The sequence below is a fragment of the Vigna angularis genome, chromosome 2 (genome assembly GCF_016808095.1).
Source record: "Vigna angularis cultivar LongXiaoDou No.4 chromosome 2, ASM1680809v1, whole genome shotgun sequence".
Classification (NCBI taxonomy): domain Eukaryota; kingdom Viridiplantae; phylum Streptophyta; class Magnoliopsida; order Fabales; family Fabaceae; genus Vigna; species Vigna angularis.
The window spans coordinates 2,701,806-2,720,766 of record NC_068971.1 but is presented as its reverse complement, the minus strand read 5'-3'; the positions used below and the strand labels follow the sequence as shown (position 1 = coordinate 2,720,766).

The following is an 18,961-nucleotide window of genomic DNA, read 5'->3' as shown; positions in this document are numbered from 1 at the left end:
GAGTTTTTTTTTTTTCAATTTCTGCAAATGAAAATTGGATCAATATGTTGCTGCAGTGTACAATCAAATGACCTTTAATGAGATTCACTTTGTTTAAAGCTTACCACACTCATTTTTGAAATTGAGCTAGTTTTTAATATGTTAATATGCACAATCTGAAGCGATGGTAACAACACCATAAAGACTGATGCTGCACATTAATGATTTAATTCACTATTTTGTATTCCCATCTGTTTTCATGTATATATCAAGAATAGACTAGATGAGTATAAGATAGGGATATTTTGATATCAAATAGAGGTTTTAATCATGCTTTTGGATACCTAAAGCAGGAAACAATGTAAATATTTTTTGTATAAAGGTTGCGGCACCCAATTGTTCCAATATATATATATATATATATATATATATATATATATATATATATATATATATATATATATACTTTGCTGATAAAAAAAAACATATGTACATGGATGTTAACTTTGACACAACACAACCAAAGTTAAAACTAACAGCAAATATGTGGAAGGTAATTCAAAGGTTTAGTAAAGTTATGCCTATTGATTTATCATATCTAGAACATAAATAATCATAATATTTTGTCCAAAAAAAAGATGTACTAACACCATTTTGTTTATACTCGACTGAAAATATTCTTGTTTTAGCTTTGAACTGTGAGGTGAGAATAAGTGTCATTTCTGCAACAATTTGTTATTTTGTCTCTGTTTAATCATATGCTTATCTCCTAAACAACATAACCCATCATATTAAACTCCCTAGACCATTTATTATAATAGTAAAATACTCATGCATATCTACATCACAAGATGCTCACACGTTGCAGCTTGGAATTCATATCCAAACTGGTAATGCTAACACAGTTTATAGTAGCTCTCAATGTGAATCCAGCAGGGTCGTGTCTTGTATATTATGCCCACAGATTCTGTGGCTACTTTCTCTGTCTCGTGAACCAACAGGGACAGAACCATACCATTTCTTGTATTCTCATACAGATAAAGAAACAAACATTCAATTAAATAAAACAGTAGCTACGAGCTTCTCTTTATATAACCTTTCCACCCACCACATTACCTCCTTTAGCTGTTTGGTGATGGGAAAACAAGCCTGCAATTACTGCATTTTAGTTGACAGTTGACTGGCTTCCGCATGATAGACATAAATAGTCTCGTCATCTGTAGGCTATAAAAATTTATTGTATTTGACTCTCTATGTAAAAGACAGCAAGAGGTAACAAAGAAAAGATAAGGAAGGAAGCGAAAGAGGGATAAACATACTTCAATAGTGTGCAATATATAGCCTTTACTTGGAAGCAGAATAACCCACTATAGCTTTTACTCTTAGACAAGAGTTTCTAAGAGAAGTAAACCCGAGAATGTCTTGGTTTCTTGTAATACTATTTCTCAGTCTCACATTTGGTACAACTCATTCTGAGGCTAGCCATAACAAGAAGCTTCCCTCTGCTGTTGTGGTTGGCACTGTTTACTGTGATACGTGCTTCCAACAGGATTTCTCCATGGGCAACCACTTCATTTCAGGTGCGTTTTCACTGCTTGAGTTAAGGTCCACAGTTTCATATCTTTAACAGTAACGGACAATTTCTAAATTTTTATATTTTATGTTATGCTGCTGTCTTGTGTTTTTCTATACTCTTGATGGCAGGTGCATCAGTTGCTGTAGAATGCAAAGATGGATATGAGACTACAAAGCCAAGGTTCCAAAAAGAAGCGAAGACAGATGAGCATGGGGAGTTCAAGGTAAAGTTACCTTTCTCAGTGAGCAAACATGTGAAGAGCATCAAGGGATGCACTGTGAAATTAATAAATAGCAGTGAGCCTTACTGTGCTGTGGCCTCGGCAGCAACCTCTTCCTCACTGCGCCTCAAGTCCAGAAAGCAAGGACTACACATATTCTCAGCTGGCTTTTTCTCATTCAAGCCTCTTAAACAGCCAAATCTTTGTAACCAAAAACCTAGCAATCAAAACATGAAAGGCCTTGATTCTGTGAAAACTATCTTCCCTCCTAAAATAGATCCATCATTTCCTCCTCCACTTCAGGACCCAAAGACACCTGGTGGTCTCCTTCCTCCCATTCCTGGATTACCTGACCTTCCACCATTACTGCCACCACTCCCTCTTTTGCCACCCGTTTTAGGAATATCAGTGTCAATACCAGTTCCTCCAAGAATTACCAATAAGTCCCCTAAGGTTCAACCTTTGGATCAGAAAATAGCTGACCCTAATACCTTCTCATTTCCTCCTAACCCATTGTTTCCACCACCTACTGTACCCAACCCATTTCAGCCACCATCTCTAAATCCTAACCCATTACAGCCACCAGAAACATCACCAATTGTTCCTAACCCATTTCCTTTCCCAACAGTACCAGGCTTAACTCCATCCTCATCACCTCCAGCTTTTCCCTTTCCTTTTCCTCCACTATTCCCTCCACCTAGCAGCCTTGACAAATCCTCCACTTTTTCAAAGAATGCTTCTCCTTAACTTAATATTACCACCCATTCATAATTGTCTAATAACTCCTTCTACATGCTGAACTTACTTTCTTTATGGAAATTGTAATATGGTCATGATATGAATACAAAAATTAACACGGGGATGGGTCTGCGGCCATGTATCGACTACTGCTCGAAAAACTGATACTATGTTTATGTATTACTAGCAATAAATTTAAGGATGTGGTCATTATAGAGATTCTATCTTGCAAATTGTTATTATTTTCTTTAAATCCTTGAGTTGTTGATGGAAACTTCGGATTATGATATACTGCAGCAACAGAGTGAGATGTCTTATCTGAAGCCAGGTTACCGTAAATGACAACGAATAGATGTCTAAAAGTAGCAATTGATTAAATAAACAAAATCTCTAACTAACATTTGATGGCTTTGAAATAAAATCCGAGAAGTTTATTGTGAGAAAACAACAACATATAAAGCGAGTATGGCTACGGGGTCATTAATTAGTAAGACTGGTAATGGGGTTGGTAAATCGAGGTAAATAATCAAGTAACTAGGGTTTGGATATAAGATTAAACGAGCCTTGGAGGAACAAACTGCAAGAAATAATCCCATAAAAAATTTTTGCTAACTCCACCTTTGGGACATAGTTAAAGTCTGTTCATACTGTAACTCTACTGAAATCGCCACTAAAATGGACGCTAGTTCTGGACTAGGATAAGATAATTCAATATCATAGATACACATGCCATTCTCTTCCAAGTTGCTTTCTGCTGGTAGTGTCACCAATTGAAGGAAGTGACATCGAGCTAACTATATATTCTTGTCAATTTTGCGGCCTGCAGAAAACATTGGCTTATTGTAAATGTAAGAATGTTAATTGGACATCCTCTTAAGAATTTTGCAGTAAACAGTAACATGGTTATCAAGACATCAAATATTTTATTTTTATCCATAAATTGAATCCATCACCACCAAATACCATCTTTCCATGCATTTAATATTTTAATTTAAAAAATAAAGAAATATGACCAGCAAGATGAACAATAATACAATGGTGAAAGAGATTGAACAACAGTTCATACCCTAATTTTTCTTATCAGTTGCTGATGGTCATCTTCACTTGTATTCGGAATGACAGTGGGAAGTGACATTAAACTCTCTCTATACCAAGCACACTGTAGATTGAGACAGTAGAACAACTCTTCTTGTACACCATATGCACGATGCTCTAGGAGCTCACCTTTATCGCTATACTTCTCTAAACTTCTCATATCCGATCCAAAAATTCCACCATCTTTGGTGGTGCATATCGGGGAAAAGTCACTAGTAGGTACAACAATGAGCTTAGTCCAAGAAGACTGCACTTCGTATTCTTTCATCACCCATATTTCAGTAGTTCCACTGCCTTCGACCGAGTAACACACAGAGAGACATCCTCCCATTACCCTCAAACCACAAACTCGACATTTTTCCGTAGATAAATGATCCAAGAGAGAAATCTCTGAAAAACTCCTCTGTACCAGATCAAAGGCAAGAATGACAAGAACCTTTTTCTCCTTGGACAAAACCAACCAATGAAGGGTTTCATTGAAGAGTGACCCAGCTCTGAAAGCAAGACAATTGCCAGGATCTGAATATGGAACATTGACAAGAACACTGTTCCAGGAAGCAGTTTTGAAGGAGAAAACGTGGGTTTCAATTTCAGCAGAAAACGAAGACCATAATGGAATAATGGTAATCAAATAGTCATCTTTAGATGGGCCATACCCAAAACCATAGAGGAACTGACGGGTTATGTTATCATATTGAAAGTGTGGTAATTGTTTATGAACACCAATTGAGGGATTCCAGATAATGAGATCATCGCTCCTCTCGTAGTATAAGAGAATAAACCCTCTGCAAGAACCCAAAATGTGAGGCTGATTGCGAAAATCATCGAAATGAAAAAAATCGGGAATGCGAGGGGGAGAAGGAGGGGGAAGAAGGAGATGCACAGCACGAAGCAAACACAGCGAACCCTCTCCGTTATCTATAAACGGTGCGTTTGTGTCAATGGATTGAGCATAAAAATCATTTGATCTCAGAAGGATTCGATGGGTGGGTGTGGCAGCTAGGTCGTAATGGGAAACGCCAAATTGGGGATCGGAAATGAGAGAAAGCCATGACTTGGAAACACACTTGAAACGCAAAAGGGATTTCACCGGCAATCTCAGAAGAATTTCTCTGATCACTTCCAGAGGGAGAAGAGGAAGAGTGTGGTTGTTCATGTCTTGCTTTCCTCGGCGCTTTTTCTCTGATGCAATCTATGTTTCTTTCCGCTTCTTGCTTTATTATTACAATACCTATCATATATCATTTACAACAATTTCTTTCTCTACATCTTTTTTCACATTCTTTTATACATATGTTCACCAATGTCCTAAAGTTTTCTCTCTAAAACTCCCAGACAGAAAGTGGTTAAAGACTAACATCATTGTTTTCTGTTGCTTTTGGATTCTCTGTTGCTTTTCTGTGATGTGTACGCTATAAGTCCAAAATTACATTGATTTTGATATTTAAAACACCAAACACCCAACACATGATTAAGATGGACAACACAACAAACCAGAAAAATATCTTCAGTTGTTTTTTCATGGTTAATACACAAACTTACCAAAAGTATTCCACCTTACAACACAAAGCAAAACAAACAAGGATGAATCCATTTTCGTCTTAGTCTTGGTGTAACCCTTTGACATGCATAATGTGATCAATTAGTAGGGACATGTTGCGGTGAGAAGAGCCACCTTGTTCTATTGCTTTCCTTGCCATATCTGCATACTTTCTAGCCCTTTCCCTTCTCTCTTCTTTTTCTTGGCCTTCACCCATTACGTTCTCAATAGAACCCTTAATATTTTCCCTAGTCACCTGAATCCGAGACTTATGTTCCTCTCCCAAATGCACAACAGATTCAGCTCCCACACTCATCCCAATCTTCAGCACTTCTACAACAAGTTGCTCATTGAGGAACTGTTCAGCAAACAGAGGAAAAGTTACCAATGGCACGCCAGCACAAATCCCTTCGAGTGTGGAATTCCATCCACAATGTGTCACGAACACTCCTATTGCTCTATGTGATAAGATCAACACTTGTGGCACCCAACCCTTGATCAAAAGCCCTCTCCCTTTCACCCTTTCTTCAAACCCATCTTCCACCAGCCATTTCTCCATCTCCTCTCTTCCATATGCACCTCTAAGCACCCAAATGAATGGCCTTTTCGTCGCTTCCAATCCTATCCCGAGCTCTATCAACTGCTCTGGTGTTGCACGGTTTAGGCTACCAAAGCAGACATAAATCACTGACCTCCGAGACCATGAATCTAGCCACTTCATGTATTCATTCTCATTACTTAAGTCTCTCCTACTTCTTAGAGACTTGTCAATATCATCCCTATTGGACAACGACACAGGGCCAACACACCATACTTTATGACCCGAAAATCTTTTATACTCTTTAACATATTCTGCTTCCAGCTCTTCGAAACTATTAACCACTATCCCATATGATTTTTCTGCAACTTCCAATACTTTCTCGCGTCGAGCATTCAACTCGTGGTCTGTGCCGGGATTGAACATCCCAGGGAGTTGAGATCTTTGCAGTTCAATTCTATGGGGAATTCCAGGGATAAGAAATTTCTCTTCAGCTGACACAGCTTCATAGACTTTATCCTTTTGTAAATAGTATTTGCATAGCAGAAAGAAACAACTGGTTCCGTCAAATACTATTATTGGAACATGCAACTTGTTTGCAACTTCAGACACACAAATGATATGTTGGTCGGCAATTATGCAGCTTGGCAAGGGTTTTTGCTTTTCAAGTAGCTCTTGTAGTGGCTGCTGCAACAAGTCTAAGGCAGTGTTGAAGTTGTTTAGTAGATCCATTGAAGGCAAAGCGTCTACGCTCTCACATCCCTCTGGTAGACCAGCTTCCGCACATGGAAATTGGACATTTAGAATTTGAATGGGTGAGCCAGATTGAATCTCTTTGTCTATGCTAGCTTGGAATTGGATGGAATTGAGGGGTGTGGTCACTATGCTCACTTTCACTTGGCGTTGGGCCAACAATTTGGCCATGTCTACCATGGGGAGAAGATGACCAGGGGCCATTAAGGGGATGAAAACAAAGTGTAGGTGGCTAAGGGCCGTTGAATCCATTGCAGGTTTCTATGTCCTGAAAGTTGATTAGGAAATTCATGTTAATTGTTTAACGCATTAATATGAATCATGAATAAAATCATGGGGATCAATATAATTAACATTTTAGTTCTCCTAAGTAATTAGTAACATTCACACAATTTTCAATCTAAACTTAAACTTAAACTTGGATTTTGTACAGTAAAGATGAAACTTAAACTTATACTTGGATTCCTGATGTTAAATACAATATCCATAAGAAAAGGGAGTTCCTCCTAGTTTTGTCTGACATCTTGATTGTGCTAGTTTAGAATTTTAATTATAGGTTAATGACACAAACACAAATTAAGTTGATGTGAGGAAAGGATAACACCGACTTCAAACACATTTAGCCTGGCTAAGAAAAGAAAAATGCGTGGTTCAGATAAGAAAAGTTAGTCCCTTTAAGCAAGCTTAAAGCACAAGATGTCAAGCATGTGTGTGTGTGTGGTTGAAAATGAAATCTATATATAATCCACTGCATTCCACCTGAAAAAGAAAAGTATAGCTTCAACTGATATCAGATGTAGCTATAATCAGGTTGTATGTGTGAGGATTAACTGAACATCGGCCTGTCTTCCAAATTCGAGGCACTAAATGCTCTCACTCATGTGAAACACAAAAACAGACCTTAAGCAACAAATAGCAAGTAAAAAACACATCACTTAGATAATTTTTCATAAGGAATTTGAAGGGTTCGTAGAAAGATGGAGAAGATGATAAGCCTGACCTGTGTGTGGGTAACAAACCTTGTCTGTCTTCTTTGTGAGGCTGATCACTTCTTTAGATCATATTTAAAAAAAAAAAAACTTCTTCTTTAGGAGAGACGACATGACCAGTGGTGCTGTCGTGATTGAATTGGAAACAAGCAGAAAAAAACATTGAAGTAGAGACTTCCACAGTACATTCGATGCTTTTTTGTTTCATAATATTTATAAAAGATGCTAACAAAAAGTATAGAGGATTATGAAATTTTTTGTGAAAGAACTCTTGTAATTATGATTTTGAATACAATTATAAAATAAATTTTAAACATTTAGAACTTCTCTAATTTATTTTAATTTTGTAAGTTTATTGAGGGAATGTTGGTTTCTGTTTCGTTTTTTTTTTAGTTTATTGTCTCTGGACTTTATGTAAGTTTTTTTAAACATTATAAGAGTACCAAATATATTTGTAAATATTTATCAATTTTGAATTCAATCAAAAAGAATTTTGATGGTTCTTATTATAGAATTTTTATTTTTATTAAATATGTGTAGTAAATTTTGATTAATTCATCAATTTGCTAGATTGTCTTCTTATTTTGATTTTTATTAAAAATGAAAATATTTTTGACAAATTTTTATTAATTCGTCACTGTGACATTCGCATATTTATTGTTGTATTCAATAAGAAGATAATTTTCTATCATAAAAAATCTAATATAAATCTTTCCATGGAATAAAATTACTTTATCCACCAGTAAAAATTTAATTTTGAGGAAACTAATATTAAAAAACTTCAGCAATAAAAAATATTTATTTTTTTCAAAACGGTGTAGCCAAAATTATTTACTACAATTTGTAACCTCAGTGCCCTCAGATTCAATACATAAAATCTCTTGCTAACACTTGAAGATTTTGAAATAAAATCCGGAAATTCTTGTCATAAAAAATTGCATCATGTTATACATATGGTGATAGCAAAGGAGCATATTTAGTTTCCTTTAGAGCAAAACTTAAACAAAAATTCAAAATTTTCAGCATACAATTTCTTCTGAGAATGTCAGGGAGGAAAACAGACTGAAAAACTTACCATAATAATAAGATGTTTAAAGTATACGTTACCATAATTTTATAACATACTATGCTTTATACAAAGGTTGGTTGGGGAACTCCACGTTCTGAGGTTATTAATTTGTGAGATTAGAGCTGGGAGATTGTTTGTGAACTTTGTAAAACAGTATAGAAAGAACCAAATAAGTTGGCTTGAATCTGAGAACTATGTAAAAGCGCACAGGAGAAACAAATTGCAAACACCATAGCATTAAGAGCAAAAAAAGATAATCTAAAGATAGTCTGAAACACAAGTAAATTACAAAGTCTGTGATAATCCAACTTTACTGAAATCACCACCACTATTCCTGCATTAAAACTGATTTTAATGTAATATGTAAGGATTCACTTCTAAGTGCTATGTTCCTGCTAGCCGTGTCATCAGTTCAAGGTAGATGTATATTTCATGGCCTGCAGGAAACAAGAATGTGTAAATGTTACGATATTAGCTGGATATTCTCTAAGATTTTAGTAGAAAAACAATGATATAGTAAAATGTCATGCAAAATCCTAATTATCTGTACTCTTAAAAAAGTTGTTTTTCTTACATTTGATTGATTATTAAAGCTTATGAGTAAGAAGGCATCAAATATTTATCTAAGCAAAGTTCATTGAATCCACCACCATCAAACCTCATCTTCCCAAGTATCAGGTCTCATTTAATTTAAAAATCAGTAAAACACTTATCATCAGCTAGGATGGAGATTAGAGATGGTGGAAAATAAGAGAAAAAATCATTTGCCACACAGCATACATTATAGAGTTTGATATTCCATAACCAAGATGAAAAGAAAGAGTATAATGGGGAAAGGAATTGGAGAACAGTGCATACCTTGAATTTTCTTGTCTGTTACTGCTGCTCATCTTCATTATTTGGAGACAGTAGACTCTCTCTATACACAGCAGACTGTAGATTGAAACAGAACAACTCTCCACCTCCACCAAAATTGAGAAACTCAAGCAGCTCTCCTTTATGATTACGTTTCTCTAATCTTCCTCCAATGTTTGATCCAAAAATTTCACCATCCTTAGTGGTGCAAATGGGGCAAAAACGGTCGTTGAGAAATTTATAAAAGGGTACGACCACACACATAGTCCAAGATGACTGCACTTTATATTCTTTCATCATCCATATTTCTGCACTCGTACGGCCTCTGACAGAGCAACACACACTGAGACATTCTCCCATTACCCCAAAACTATAAAGTCTGTATCTTTGTGTAGTGAAATGGTCAAAGAGAGGAATTTCTGATAACCTGTTGTGTATCATATCAAAGGCAATAATCACAGGGAGATCTTCATCCTGTGTGAAAACCAACCAATGAACAGCTCCACCGAACAATACCCCAGCGCTGAATTTGTCTCCCATACACTTGAATGGAAAATAAAAGCTCTTAAATGGAACATACAAAGCAGTTTTAAAAGAGAAAATCAGGATTTCAGCTCTGCGCTCATCACTTTGAGACTCGTCCGTTCCAATAAGAATCAAACAGTAGTTAGTTGTCGATGTATCATACACAAAAGCATGCAGAATTTCATCGGCTAAGTCACATTCAAAGTTTGGGAATCGTTTATGAACACCTATTGTTGGGTTCCAAAGAATGAGATCTCCCTGGTAGTACAAAAGTACCAGTCCTCTGCATGAACCCAGAAGCCCATATTTGTAACGAAAATCATCACTGGGGCGTAAGGGTGGTGGAGGGAGGCAAAGAAAATGCAACGCAATGGATTGCTTGAAAAGGCGTGCGTCTATATCAATGGATTGAACATGAAAATCCTTCGATTTGATAAGAAGTCTATGAGAGGGTGAAGCAGCTAAGTCATAATGGGAAATACCAAATTGAGGAGTGGAAATGAGAGAATACCATGATTTGCACACGCACTTAAAACGCAACACAGATCTCGCTGGCAATCTCAGAAGAATTTCTCTTGTCAACTCCAGAGGGAGACTGTGGTTTTCCATGCTCTTTCTTTCATACACACAACAGATAGAAAACAGTGAGCTTGACTGATTCACTTGTTTTTGTTTCTGTCTGTTTATTATAACATGGCATCCATTTTCAGAATCACAGCTTCTACTCTCTTTTCCCGGTTCAAATAAACAATTAAACAATGCATGGAAATTGGAAAGCTCTAAAAGCTGGTATTTGACTATTATATTGCCACTTGTTCACTTCTTTTTTTAAAAAAATATTTCATCTTTAAAATTCTGTCAGTTTGAAGTTGTGTTTTTGTGAAGTGGTTCATCTATCCAGTGCGTCATCTATTATATATAAGCAAGGAATCTTTAAAGCAGAAAGTGAAGATGCTAATTTCTTCATAAGTATACATCACTGGATAAAAGTTCAAGTTAGAAAATCTAACACCTATCAACATGTTTAAAAAAATCAACACCTACCAACTTTCTTTGTATTAATGTTTCATTGTTAAATTTCAAATTTATTTTAAAATTAGAAAACTAAAAACATATTTATTCAATAATAAAAAATGTATAAATTTTTGTTCAATGTATAACTTTTCTTCCCATAATTAATTTTTTAGTCTTTACATTATTATTGAGGTGATAAAGATAAGCCACATCTCCTAATCTTCAAACGAAAAAGAGCGACAACACATTAACTTATAAAACCATTATAACTGTTTTTTCCAGAAAAAATAGGCAGCTACATACTGCGAAGTAATAAAATGTAAGTGGTGTTTGGATTTGAAAACCGTGTGAAAGTGTAGAAAAACAACAATCTACAAAACATATACACGCAATTGAGAAAGGGAGAAAACAATTAAAGTGATCTCGCTTCACATATCAGACATAAAATAAATTTAAAATAATAAGTTAATTTTATAAAATTGAAATTAATTTATTTTTCAGATAGAATCATTATCATTTGAATACTTAATACATATCAATTAAAAATAATTAATTTTGTAAAATTTAATTAAACTTACAATTTATTTATTAATACGACCAAAATCTTACACTTTGTTTAAACTTGTTTAATAGTACATAGTTAAATTAAATTTCCATATCATATAATCTAATCTTAATCATATTTTTTTGGGTACATAATTTTAATTATAGGCTGGTCTGAGAGTTGTAATTGGACGGTTTTTTCTTTTTACTTCTACACATTTCTTTTTTACCTTCACATCTTTTTTAAATTCCAAAACTATTTTTTTTGTTAAAAAAATCTTATACTTTATTTGTTGTGTTTCAACGAAGTTTAAAATTTATTGAATTTTTTTTTTAATTTTGGAATTCGTTAAAAGAAATTTCAATAAATTTTAAAATTTGTTGAAGATTTTAAAAAAAATTAATAAATTTTAAAATCTATTAAAAAGAAATGTAATTTCGAGATTATTAAAATAGAAGAAGAAATGAGTGGAGGTGCAAAGAAAATTCGAACTGTTGTATAATCTTCATCAACCCGTTAGCAATAATTCGAGCTGACCCGACCCATTGCACCGTGGGGATGCTGTTTGATAAAAGAAAAGAAAATACCCTTTGAAATATCTACATAAACCCGTGGAATTCATATGCAGTGTGCTCCAGTGAGTATCTGCAACAATTCTGCCTTCAAAATAACAACATAGACCACTCCACTCTAACAACTCTCACTCAAAACTTGAAGCTTTTGTCTCACTACTGTCGCCTCTGGTATGTTTTTTGTTGGGGAAATTGTATAAGGTTATGTCTATTGGTTGCATTATTAGCGCAGTGTATATTTATCTTTAATAAAACACTGAAACGGGATTACGAAGTACAACAGAGACAACCTAGGTATATCCTATTTGTTGTTCTTGAAGTAAAAAATGTGCCGGAGCTTATTATGTCATTATTTCTTAAATTTCTTAAATTTTGAGTTGTTTATGGTGTCTTTCTTGCTTAATGTTACTTACAGATGTGAGATTGGTTTGGAAAACCATTGAAGTTATTCCTTTATAGCAGAAACACTGACGAAGCCTTTTGGGAGGAGAGTTGCATCAAAATATTGTCTGATGTGGGTGCTTCAGATTCCCCAAATTATCAGACATACTCCATCTCAAAGCCACCTATGTTGCACTTCCCGCGTGTATTCAAGACTGCCTGTCACTTTTGCTTCATTGAACCCTTCAACAAACCCCATCAAAGACATAAAGAGCAACAACAACCAATTGATACAGTCATTATGCAAAGGAGGGAACCTTAAGCAGGCTATTAATCTCCTGTGCTTTGAGCCTAATCCAACTCAGCAAACTTTTGAGCATTTAATCTATTCATGTGCCCAGCAGAACTCGCTCTCCGATGGCCTTGACATTCATCGCCATCTTACCAACAGGGGTTTTGACCAAGACCCGTTTTTAGCTACTAAACTTATCAATATGTACTATGAGCTCGGGTCTATTGATCGTGCTCGCAAGGTATTTGATGAAACGCTGGAGAAAACCATATATGTATGGAATGCACTCTTCCGAGCACTGGCAATGGTGGGTCGTGGTGAGGAGCTGCTAGATTTGTATGCTCAGATGAATTGCACTGGGGTCCCATCGGATAGGTTCACGTATACGTATGTGCTCAAGGCTTGCGTTGTTTCAGAGCTGTCAGTCTGCCCTCTCCGGAAGGGCAAGGAGATTCATGCCCATATTCTACGACATGGATATGAAGCAAATATTCATGTTATGACAACTCTGTTAGATGTGTATGCTAAGTTTGGCAGTGTGTCTTATGCAAATTCCGTGTTTTGTGCAATGCCTACCAAGAACTTTGTCTCATGGAGCGCTATGATTGCATGTTTTGCGAAGAATGATATGCCTATGAAAGCACTGGAACTGTTTCAGTTAATGATGCTTGAGGCATGTGATTCAGTTCCAAATTCAGTTACAATGGTTAGTGTACTTCAAGCTTGTGGAGGCCTCGCTGCATTAGAACAAGGGAAGTTGATTCATGGTTATATCCTTAGACGGGGTCTTGATTCTATACTGCCCGTTCTTAGTGCGCTTATTACAATGTATGGAAGATGTGGTGAGATTTCGATGGGACAGAGGGTGTTTGATAGCATGAAGAATCGTGATGTTGTTTCTTGGAATTCTTTGATTTCTATTTACGGCATGCATGGTTTCGGAAAGAAAGCAATCCAAATTTTTGAAAACATGACCCACCAAGGAATTTCACCGAGTTATATAACATTCATTACTGTTCTGGGTGCTTGCAGTCATGCGGGCCTTGTTGAGGAAGGAAAGATTTTATTTGAATGCATGCTTAGTAAGTACAGGATCCATCCTGGTATGGAGCATTATGCTTGTGTGGTGGATCTTCTTGGACGAGCTAACAGGTTAGATGAAGCAATCAAACTAATAGAAGATATGCATTTTGAACCCGGGCCCACAGTTTGGGGTTCACTTCTTGGGTCTTGTAGGATCCACTGTAACGTTGAACTTGCGGAGAGAGCAAGTACTATGCTTTTTGAGTTGGAGCCTAAGAATGCTGGAAATTATGTGCTTTTAGCAGATATTTATGCAGAAGCTAAGATGTGGGGTGAAGCAAAGAGTGTGATGAAGCTACTGGAAGCTCGTGGCCTTCAAAAGCTTCCAGGTTGCAGCTGGATTGAAGTGAAAAGGAAGGTATACTCGTTTGTCTCCGTTGACGAGCATAACCCACAAATTGAAGAGGTTCAGGCATTGGTACTTAAGTTGTCAACTGAGATGAAGGAGCAGGGTTACGTTCCACAGACAAATGTTGTTCTCTATGATCTTGACGAAGAAGAGAAGGAAAGAATTGTACTGGGACATAGCGAGAAGCTTGCAGTTGCCTTTGGACTCATTAATACTGCAAAAGGTGAAACCATAAGGATCAGAAAAAACTTGAGATTGTGTGAAGACTGTCATGCTGTAACAAAATTTATTTCAAAATTTGCTAACAGAGAGATTCTTGTAAGAGACGTGAATCGATTCCATCATTTTAGGGATGGAGTTTGTTCCTGTGGTGACTATTGGTAGTTTTTGGCAGTATGTCACGCAGTTACAATGCTCAAGAAAGTATTTCTAAAATAGCAGCAGAGATTGAATGATGCTATGGCTTCAAACACTATCAGTTCCAGTTCTGGTGTAGATTTATTTTCTTTTTTAAATGAGCTGGAATAATTTTATTTTAAAAAACACGACCATTTAATTTCTAACAATTTTGTGATATAAGCTTTTATACCATGTCAAAGAATTAGTTTTTCCTGAAAGTTTACGCGATTGTGTAAATACAAATAATTATGACATCTGTTAACAGTGCTATTATTTCTATCACTGTGTACTGGATTTTGAGGAATTCTCTTATCCATGCTTTTGGAAATTGGACCTCTTAGTGCCTTCCGATATTTGGTTAAATTAGTATTTTGGTCTCATATTTGTTCGTGAATCTCAACTGAGTCCTCATTTTTCTTTTGTCCCAATTGAATCTAAATACTTGTTAATTTGAAGCAATAAAGCTCACTCTGTTAATTTTGGACTGACGCCGTCTAACTGTGATGACGTGGATGCAGACATTAGTAGCTCATTTATACTGATTCAATTACGTGGAAATTTGCATTTAAAAAAATAGTTTTTGACATGAATATTTGTATTTAGGGATTTTTTTTAATGAAGTTGCCTTAGGGAATTAGGGATTGTTATCTGGTGAGTTAGGGATTTAACTTGGGGAGTGAGTGAGTGTCAGAGTTAGGGATTTCATTTCGCAAGAAGAAGTAGACGAAGACAATCACGTGGAGGTGGACGAACTGAAGTGAAAGTTTACGCCAGTTAAGGTTAGTTTGCTATGTTGTTTCGTTTACGCGGATGTACTGATATTGCTATCTTTATGCGTTGTGGTTCCGATTTTGTTGTTCTATCTTTATAACATGTGTGTGTTATCTTCTTGCTTTGTTGTTCTGTGATGGGTCCCGAATTTGGTATCTTATTGTATGATGGGGCCCGATTTTGCATCTAAATGTCTACTACACTGTAGACATTGTGGTCCCAAAATTTTATTTTTGAAATTGCATAAAAGTAGTGGTCCTCTTGTCTGTGTGAGTGTTTCCTTAGTGGGAATGTTAGTTTGTTCCTCTATCCCCTTTATGTGTGAGTGTTTCCTTAGTGAGTAGGGAGTGTAATAATAATTTTCCCCCCATAACATACAGGTCTTTAAATCTTGTGCTTCATACATAAAATAGCATGGCTGATGAACGTAATAAAGTTGTGGTCCACCGTACTGGCCATTTTGTTACACAAGATAATGGAAATTTAAAATTTGATGGAGAGATAACATAATGGTCTTGTGATCCAAACCTGTGGAGCTATTTTGGAATATTAGCTTCAGTGAAATTAGGTCATATAGACATAAAAGAACTTTGGTACAGTTTAGGAGGTCAGTCAGTAGTGCCAGATAGGTTAGAATCATTGATTGATGATAGGGGTGCCATGCATATACTGAATATTGCAAGGTTAAATGATGAAGTTCCTTTGTACGTGGTTCATAATACCATGGAACCAGACATAATAGAAAATATTGATTGGGTTGATGGTGATGTTAATGATGAAGTTCATGTTGTAAGACAAGTGGAGGAGGGTAAGGGTGATGGTGAAGTTGGTAGAGAAATGGAGGATGGTGAGGGTGAGGTTCAACCTGAAGTTGGAACACAAATGGAGGAGGTTCAGGGTCATGGTGATAGTGAACAAGTTGGTAGACAAATGGAGGAGGGTGAGGGTGAGGTTCAGCCTGATGTAGAGGAGGAAGAAGTATGATGTAGAGGAGGAAGAAGTACATGATGTAGAGGAGGCTGATGTACATGATTTTGAGCTACATGATGTACAAAAAGATGAGGATGAGGAAGAGGGTGGACATGAAGGTGATGATGATGGTGGACATGATGCTGGAGATGATGCTGATGATGAGGATGAGGATGTAGATGATGGTGAATATGAAAATGTAGATGACTCTGTTAGAGAAGAAAGTCTAGTTGATGTCAAGGTTGAGTGTGACATTGGGACTTCTAAAGGACAACCTTGCAGTCCAGTAGGTGAATGTTTAAGGACAACTGATAATGATTCCATGCATGATGTTTGTGGCTTGTCTGACATTGAGTGGGTGTCAGATGAGTTCGATAGTGGTCCAGATAGTGAGAACGATGATTATTCCATTCCCAAAACTTTGTTCCCCACATTTACTATGCCTAAAAGTTTGGGGGAATATAAATGGGAAGTAGGAACCTATTTCACTGAGAAAAAGGAATTCACTAATGCAATTATGACAAATGCACTAAGTACTGGTAGAAATTTAAAATTCATTAAGAATGACAAGAAGAGGGTTACTGTAAAATGTTTGGGGGGCAATGGGAAATACAAATGGTATGCTTATTGTGCTTATATGTGTGGTGGCAAGTCATGGCAGTTAAGAAAAGTGATTGATGATCACAGCTGTAGTAGAGATTTCAATGTGAAGTTGATAACTACCAAATGGTTGAGTCAAAGGATGGAAAAATTGTCAAAGAGAACCCTAATATTAAGGTCATGGACATTAGGGACAAACTCAGTAGGAAATGGAATGTAGGAATCTCTAGAAATATGGCTTTTATGGCAAGATCCATGGCAAAATATAATGTTGAGGGGTCATTCAAAGAACAATTCAGAAGACTCCATGATTATGGTCATGAGCTTCTGTAAAGAAATCCAGGTTCAACAGTCCAAATAAAGGTTGAAAATCATAATGATGATTAAATGCGGAAGACTACATTGGACATTGGTTTAGGAAGTCTACTTATGAAGAGACCTACAACACCATCATTTATCCTATCAATGGTCAACACATGTGGGAGATTACAACATATCCAGATGTATTACCCCCAAAGAAAAGGGCAATGCCAGGAAGGCCCAATAAGAAAAAATGAAGACTACAGGCTTGGGAGTTGAAGAAGAATGACAGTGAATTAAGAAAGGGTGGGAGCAAAAAAACATGTGCTCTCTGTAAAGAAATGGGACACAACAAAAGATCTTGTCCACAACGACCTAGCCCAACAGATGATGCATCAAGGAGGATGCATAGGAGCAGATCCGTGAGACTGGAGGAAGCAACCAGCTCTGCTGCAACTGAAGAATCAATGGAACAATCAAGAAAATCTTGGTGCAGTGCTGGATCAGTTGTAGCCGAGAAGGCTCTCTGTTTTGGCTGGACTGAGTGAAATGTATGCAGCGGATTGAAGTGATTATGGTGAGGTGAAATGGAAGTTTGCTTGAGGGAATGGTAGACTATCTCAAGCGGCTTCCACAATGGAAGAAGATAACAATGGAAAAGCAAGCAAGTAGAGATGACTTTCGGATGAGAGAAAATTGCAAAGTGCAGAATTCATCTTCTATATATTTCCAAAAGTGAAATACATGCTTATCTTAGTAGCTTATATAGCTAACTCTCAACTCCATGCAATGCAATGTATGTGGGGTAAGGAGATCCACAAAATACGGATCAAGTGCCACCTTACCCACATGTGCAAAATGTGATGGTTTTTCTAGAAGCCATATTATTCACGTGGCTTATTACATATGCGCATAAGGATTTGAAATAATCTAATACTACCCTTTAGGCTACTATGCGCACACCCCCCCCCCCCCCCCCCCCCCCCCCCCCCCCCACCCCCCTCATGTGCCAAAGTCCACTTTTACCCTTCTCCATGTTTTGGCATCTTAAAAGCATCTTCTAGGTCTCCAATCTTCCATCCAAAGATAACAAAGAGGGTTTGGCCTTTGGGAGAGTACTCATCTTGTAGCTTCTTGATCATCCCTCTTGTGATAGGTCCAATGGTGCTAGGCCTTCTTGTATCATCCCCTCCCTCTTGAGAAGGATTTGTCCTCAAATCCATAGGGTCTTCATCGTCACTTGCATAACCTGCAAAAGGTTTAAGGTCAGATACATTGAAGGTAGCATGAACACCATATTCAGGGGGAAGATCAATTTGATATGCATTGTTATTTATCCTCCTTATCACTCTAAAAGGTCCATCTCCTCTAGGATTGAGTTTGGATTTTCTTAGTTGAGGAAATCTTTCCTTTCTAAGATGAACCCAAACTAGATCACCTTCATTGAAGATTAACTCTTTCTTGCCCTTGTTGTGTTGCTTGGCATATTTCTCATTTTGTTGTTGAATTTGATTTTTAACCTTGTGATGTAATTCTTTGATAAACTTAGATTTAGATACCCCATCTTGATGAATGAAATCAATAGCATTTGGAAGGGGTATTAAATCCATGGGTGTCAAAGGATTAAAACCATAAACAACTTCAAAAGGAGACAATTTAGTTCCATGAACTACTCTATTGTAGGCAAACTCAACATGAGGAAGATACTCATCCCAAGATTTGTGATTACCTTTTAGAACTATCCTTAGTAAAGTGGAAAGAGATCTATTTACTACCTCAGTTTGACCATCTGTTTGAGGATGGCAAGTAG

The 18,961-nt window shown here is 36.6% G+C and overlaps 4 protein-coding genes across 9 annotated transcripts; 2 read left to right on the top strand and 2 right to left on the bottom strand.

Annotated features, from left to right (window-relative positions):
- The first annotated feature begins 1,250 nt into the window (after positions 1–1,250).
- On the top strand, positions 1,251–2,730 carry LOC108329207 (uncharacterized). Its single transcript, XM_017563311.2, has 2 exons — positions 1,251–1,559; positions 1,684–2,730. The coding sequence occupies exons 1-2, from the start codon at positions 1,397–1,399 to the stop codon at positions 2,520–2,522; spliced, it is 1,002 nt and encodes a 333-aa protein (XP_017418800.1). The 5' UTR covers positions 1,251–1,396; the 3' UTR covers positions 2,523–2,730.
- A 306-nt stretch (positions 2,731–3,036) lies between these two features.
- On the bottom strand, positions 3,037–7,613 carry LOC108329205 (UDP-glycosyltransferase 73C11). Of its 4 annotated transcripts, XM_052873373.1 has the most exons (3): positions 7,440–7,613; positions 3,580–6,707; positions 3,037–3,333 (listed from the first exon to the last, which is right to left on the bottom strand). In XM_052873373.1, exons 2-3 carry the CDS (start codon positions 4,762–4,764, stop codon positions 3,304–3,306), a joined length of 1,215 nt encoding a protein of 404 aa, XP_052729333.1. In that variant the 5' UTR covers positions 4,765–6,707; positions 7,440–7,613; the 3' UTR covers positions 3,037–3,303. The 4 variants fall into 4 exon arrangements, with proteins under 4 accessions (XP_052729333.1, XP_017418797.1, XP_052729332.1 ...); XM_017563308.2 differs by lacking the exon at positions 3,037–3,333 and having other exon boundaries at positions 5,018–6,707; positions 7,440–7,609; XM_052873372.1 differs by lacking the exon at positions 3,037–3,333 and having other exon boundaries at positions 5,018–6,707; positions 7,459–7,605.
- Positions 7,614–8,711: 1,098 nt separating this feature from the next.
- On the bottom strand, positions 8,712–10,567 carry LOC108328724 (F-box/kelch-repeat protein At3g23880). Its single transcript, XM_017562619.2, has 2 exons — positions 9,356–10,567; positions 8,712–8,934 (listed from the first exon to the last, which is right to left on the bottom strand). Exon 1 carries the CDS (start codon positions 10,484–10,486, stop codon positions 9,374–9,376), a length of 1,113 nt encoding a protein of 370 aa, XP_017418108.1. The 5' UTR covers positions 10,487–10,567; the 3' UTR covers positions 8,712–8,934; positions 9,356–9,373.
- A 1,451-nt stretch (positions 10,568–12,018) lies between these two features.
- Positions 12,019–14,607, top strand: LOC108327896 (pentatricopeptide repeat-containing protein At3g46790, chloroplastic). Of its 3 annotated transcripts, none has more exons than XM_017561628.2 (2): positions 12,019–12,178; positions 12,470–14,607. In XM_017561628.2, the coding sequence occupies exon 2, from the start codon at positions 12,520–12,522 to the stop codon at positions 14,494–14,496; it is 1,977 nt and encodes a 658-aa protein (XP_017417117.1). In that variant the 5' UTR covers positions 12,019–12,178; positions 12,470–12,519; the 3' UTR covers positions 14,497–14,607. The 3 variants fall into 3 exon arrangements, with proteins under 3 accessions (XP_017417117.1, XP_017417113.1, XP_017417114.1); XM_017561624.2 differs by having other exon boundaries at positions 12,020–12,178; positions 12,423–14,607; XM_017561625.2 differs by lacking the exon at positions 12,019–12,178 and adding an exon at positions 12,188–12,301 and having other exon boundaries at positions 12,423–14,607.
- Positions 14,608–18,961: the final 4,354 nt, after the last annotated feature.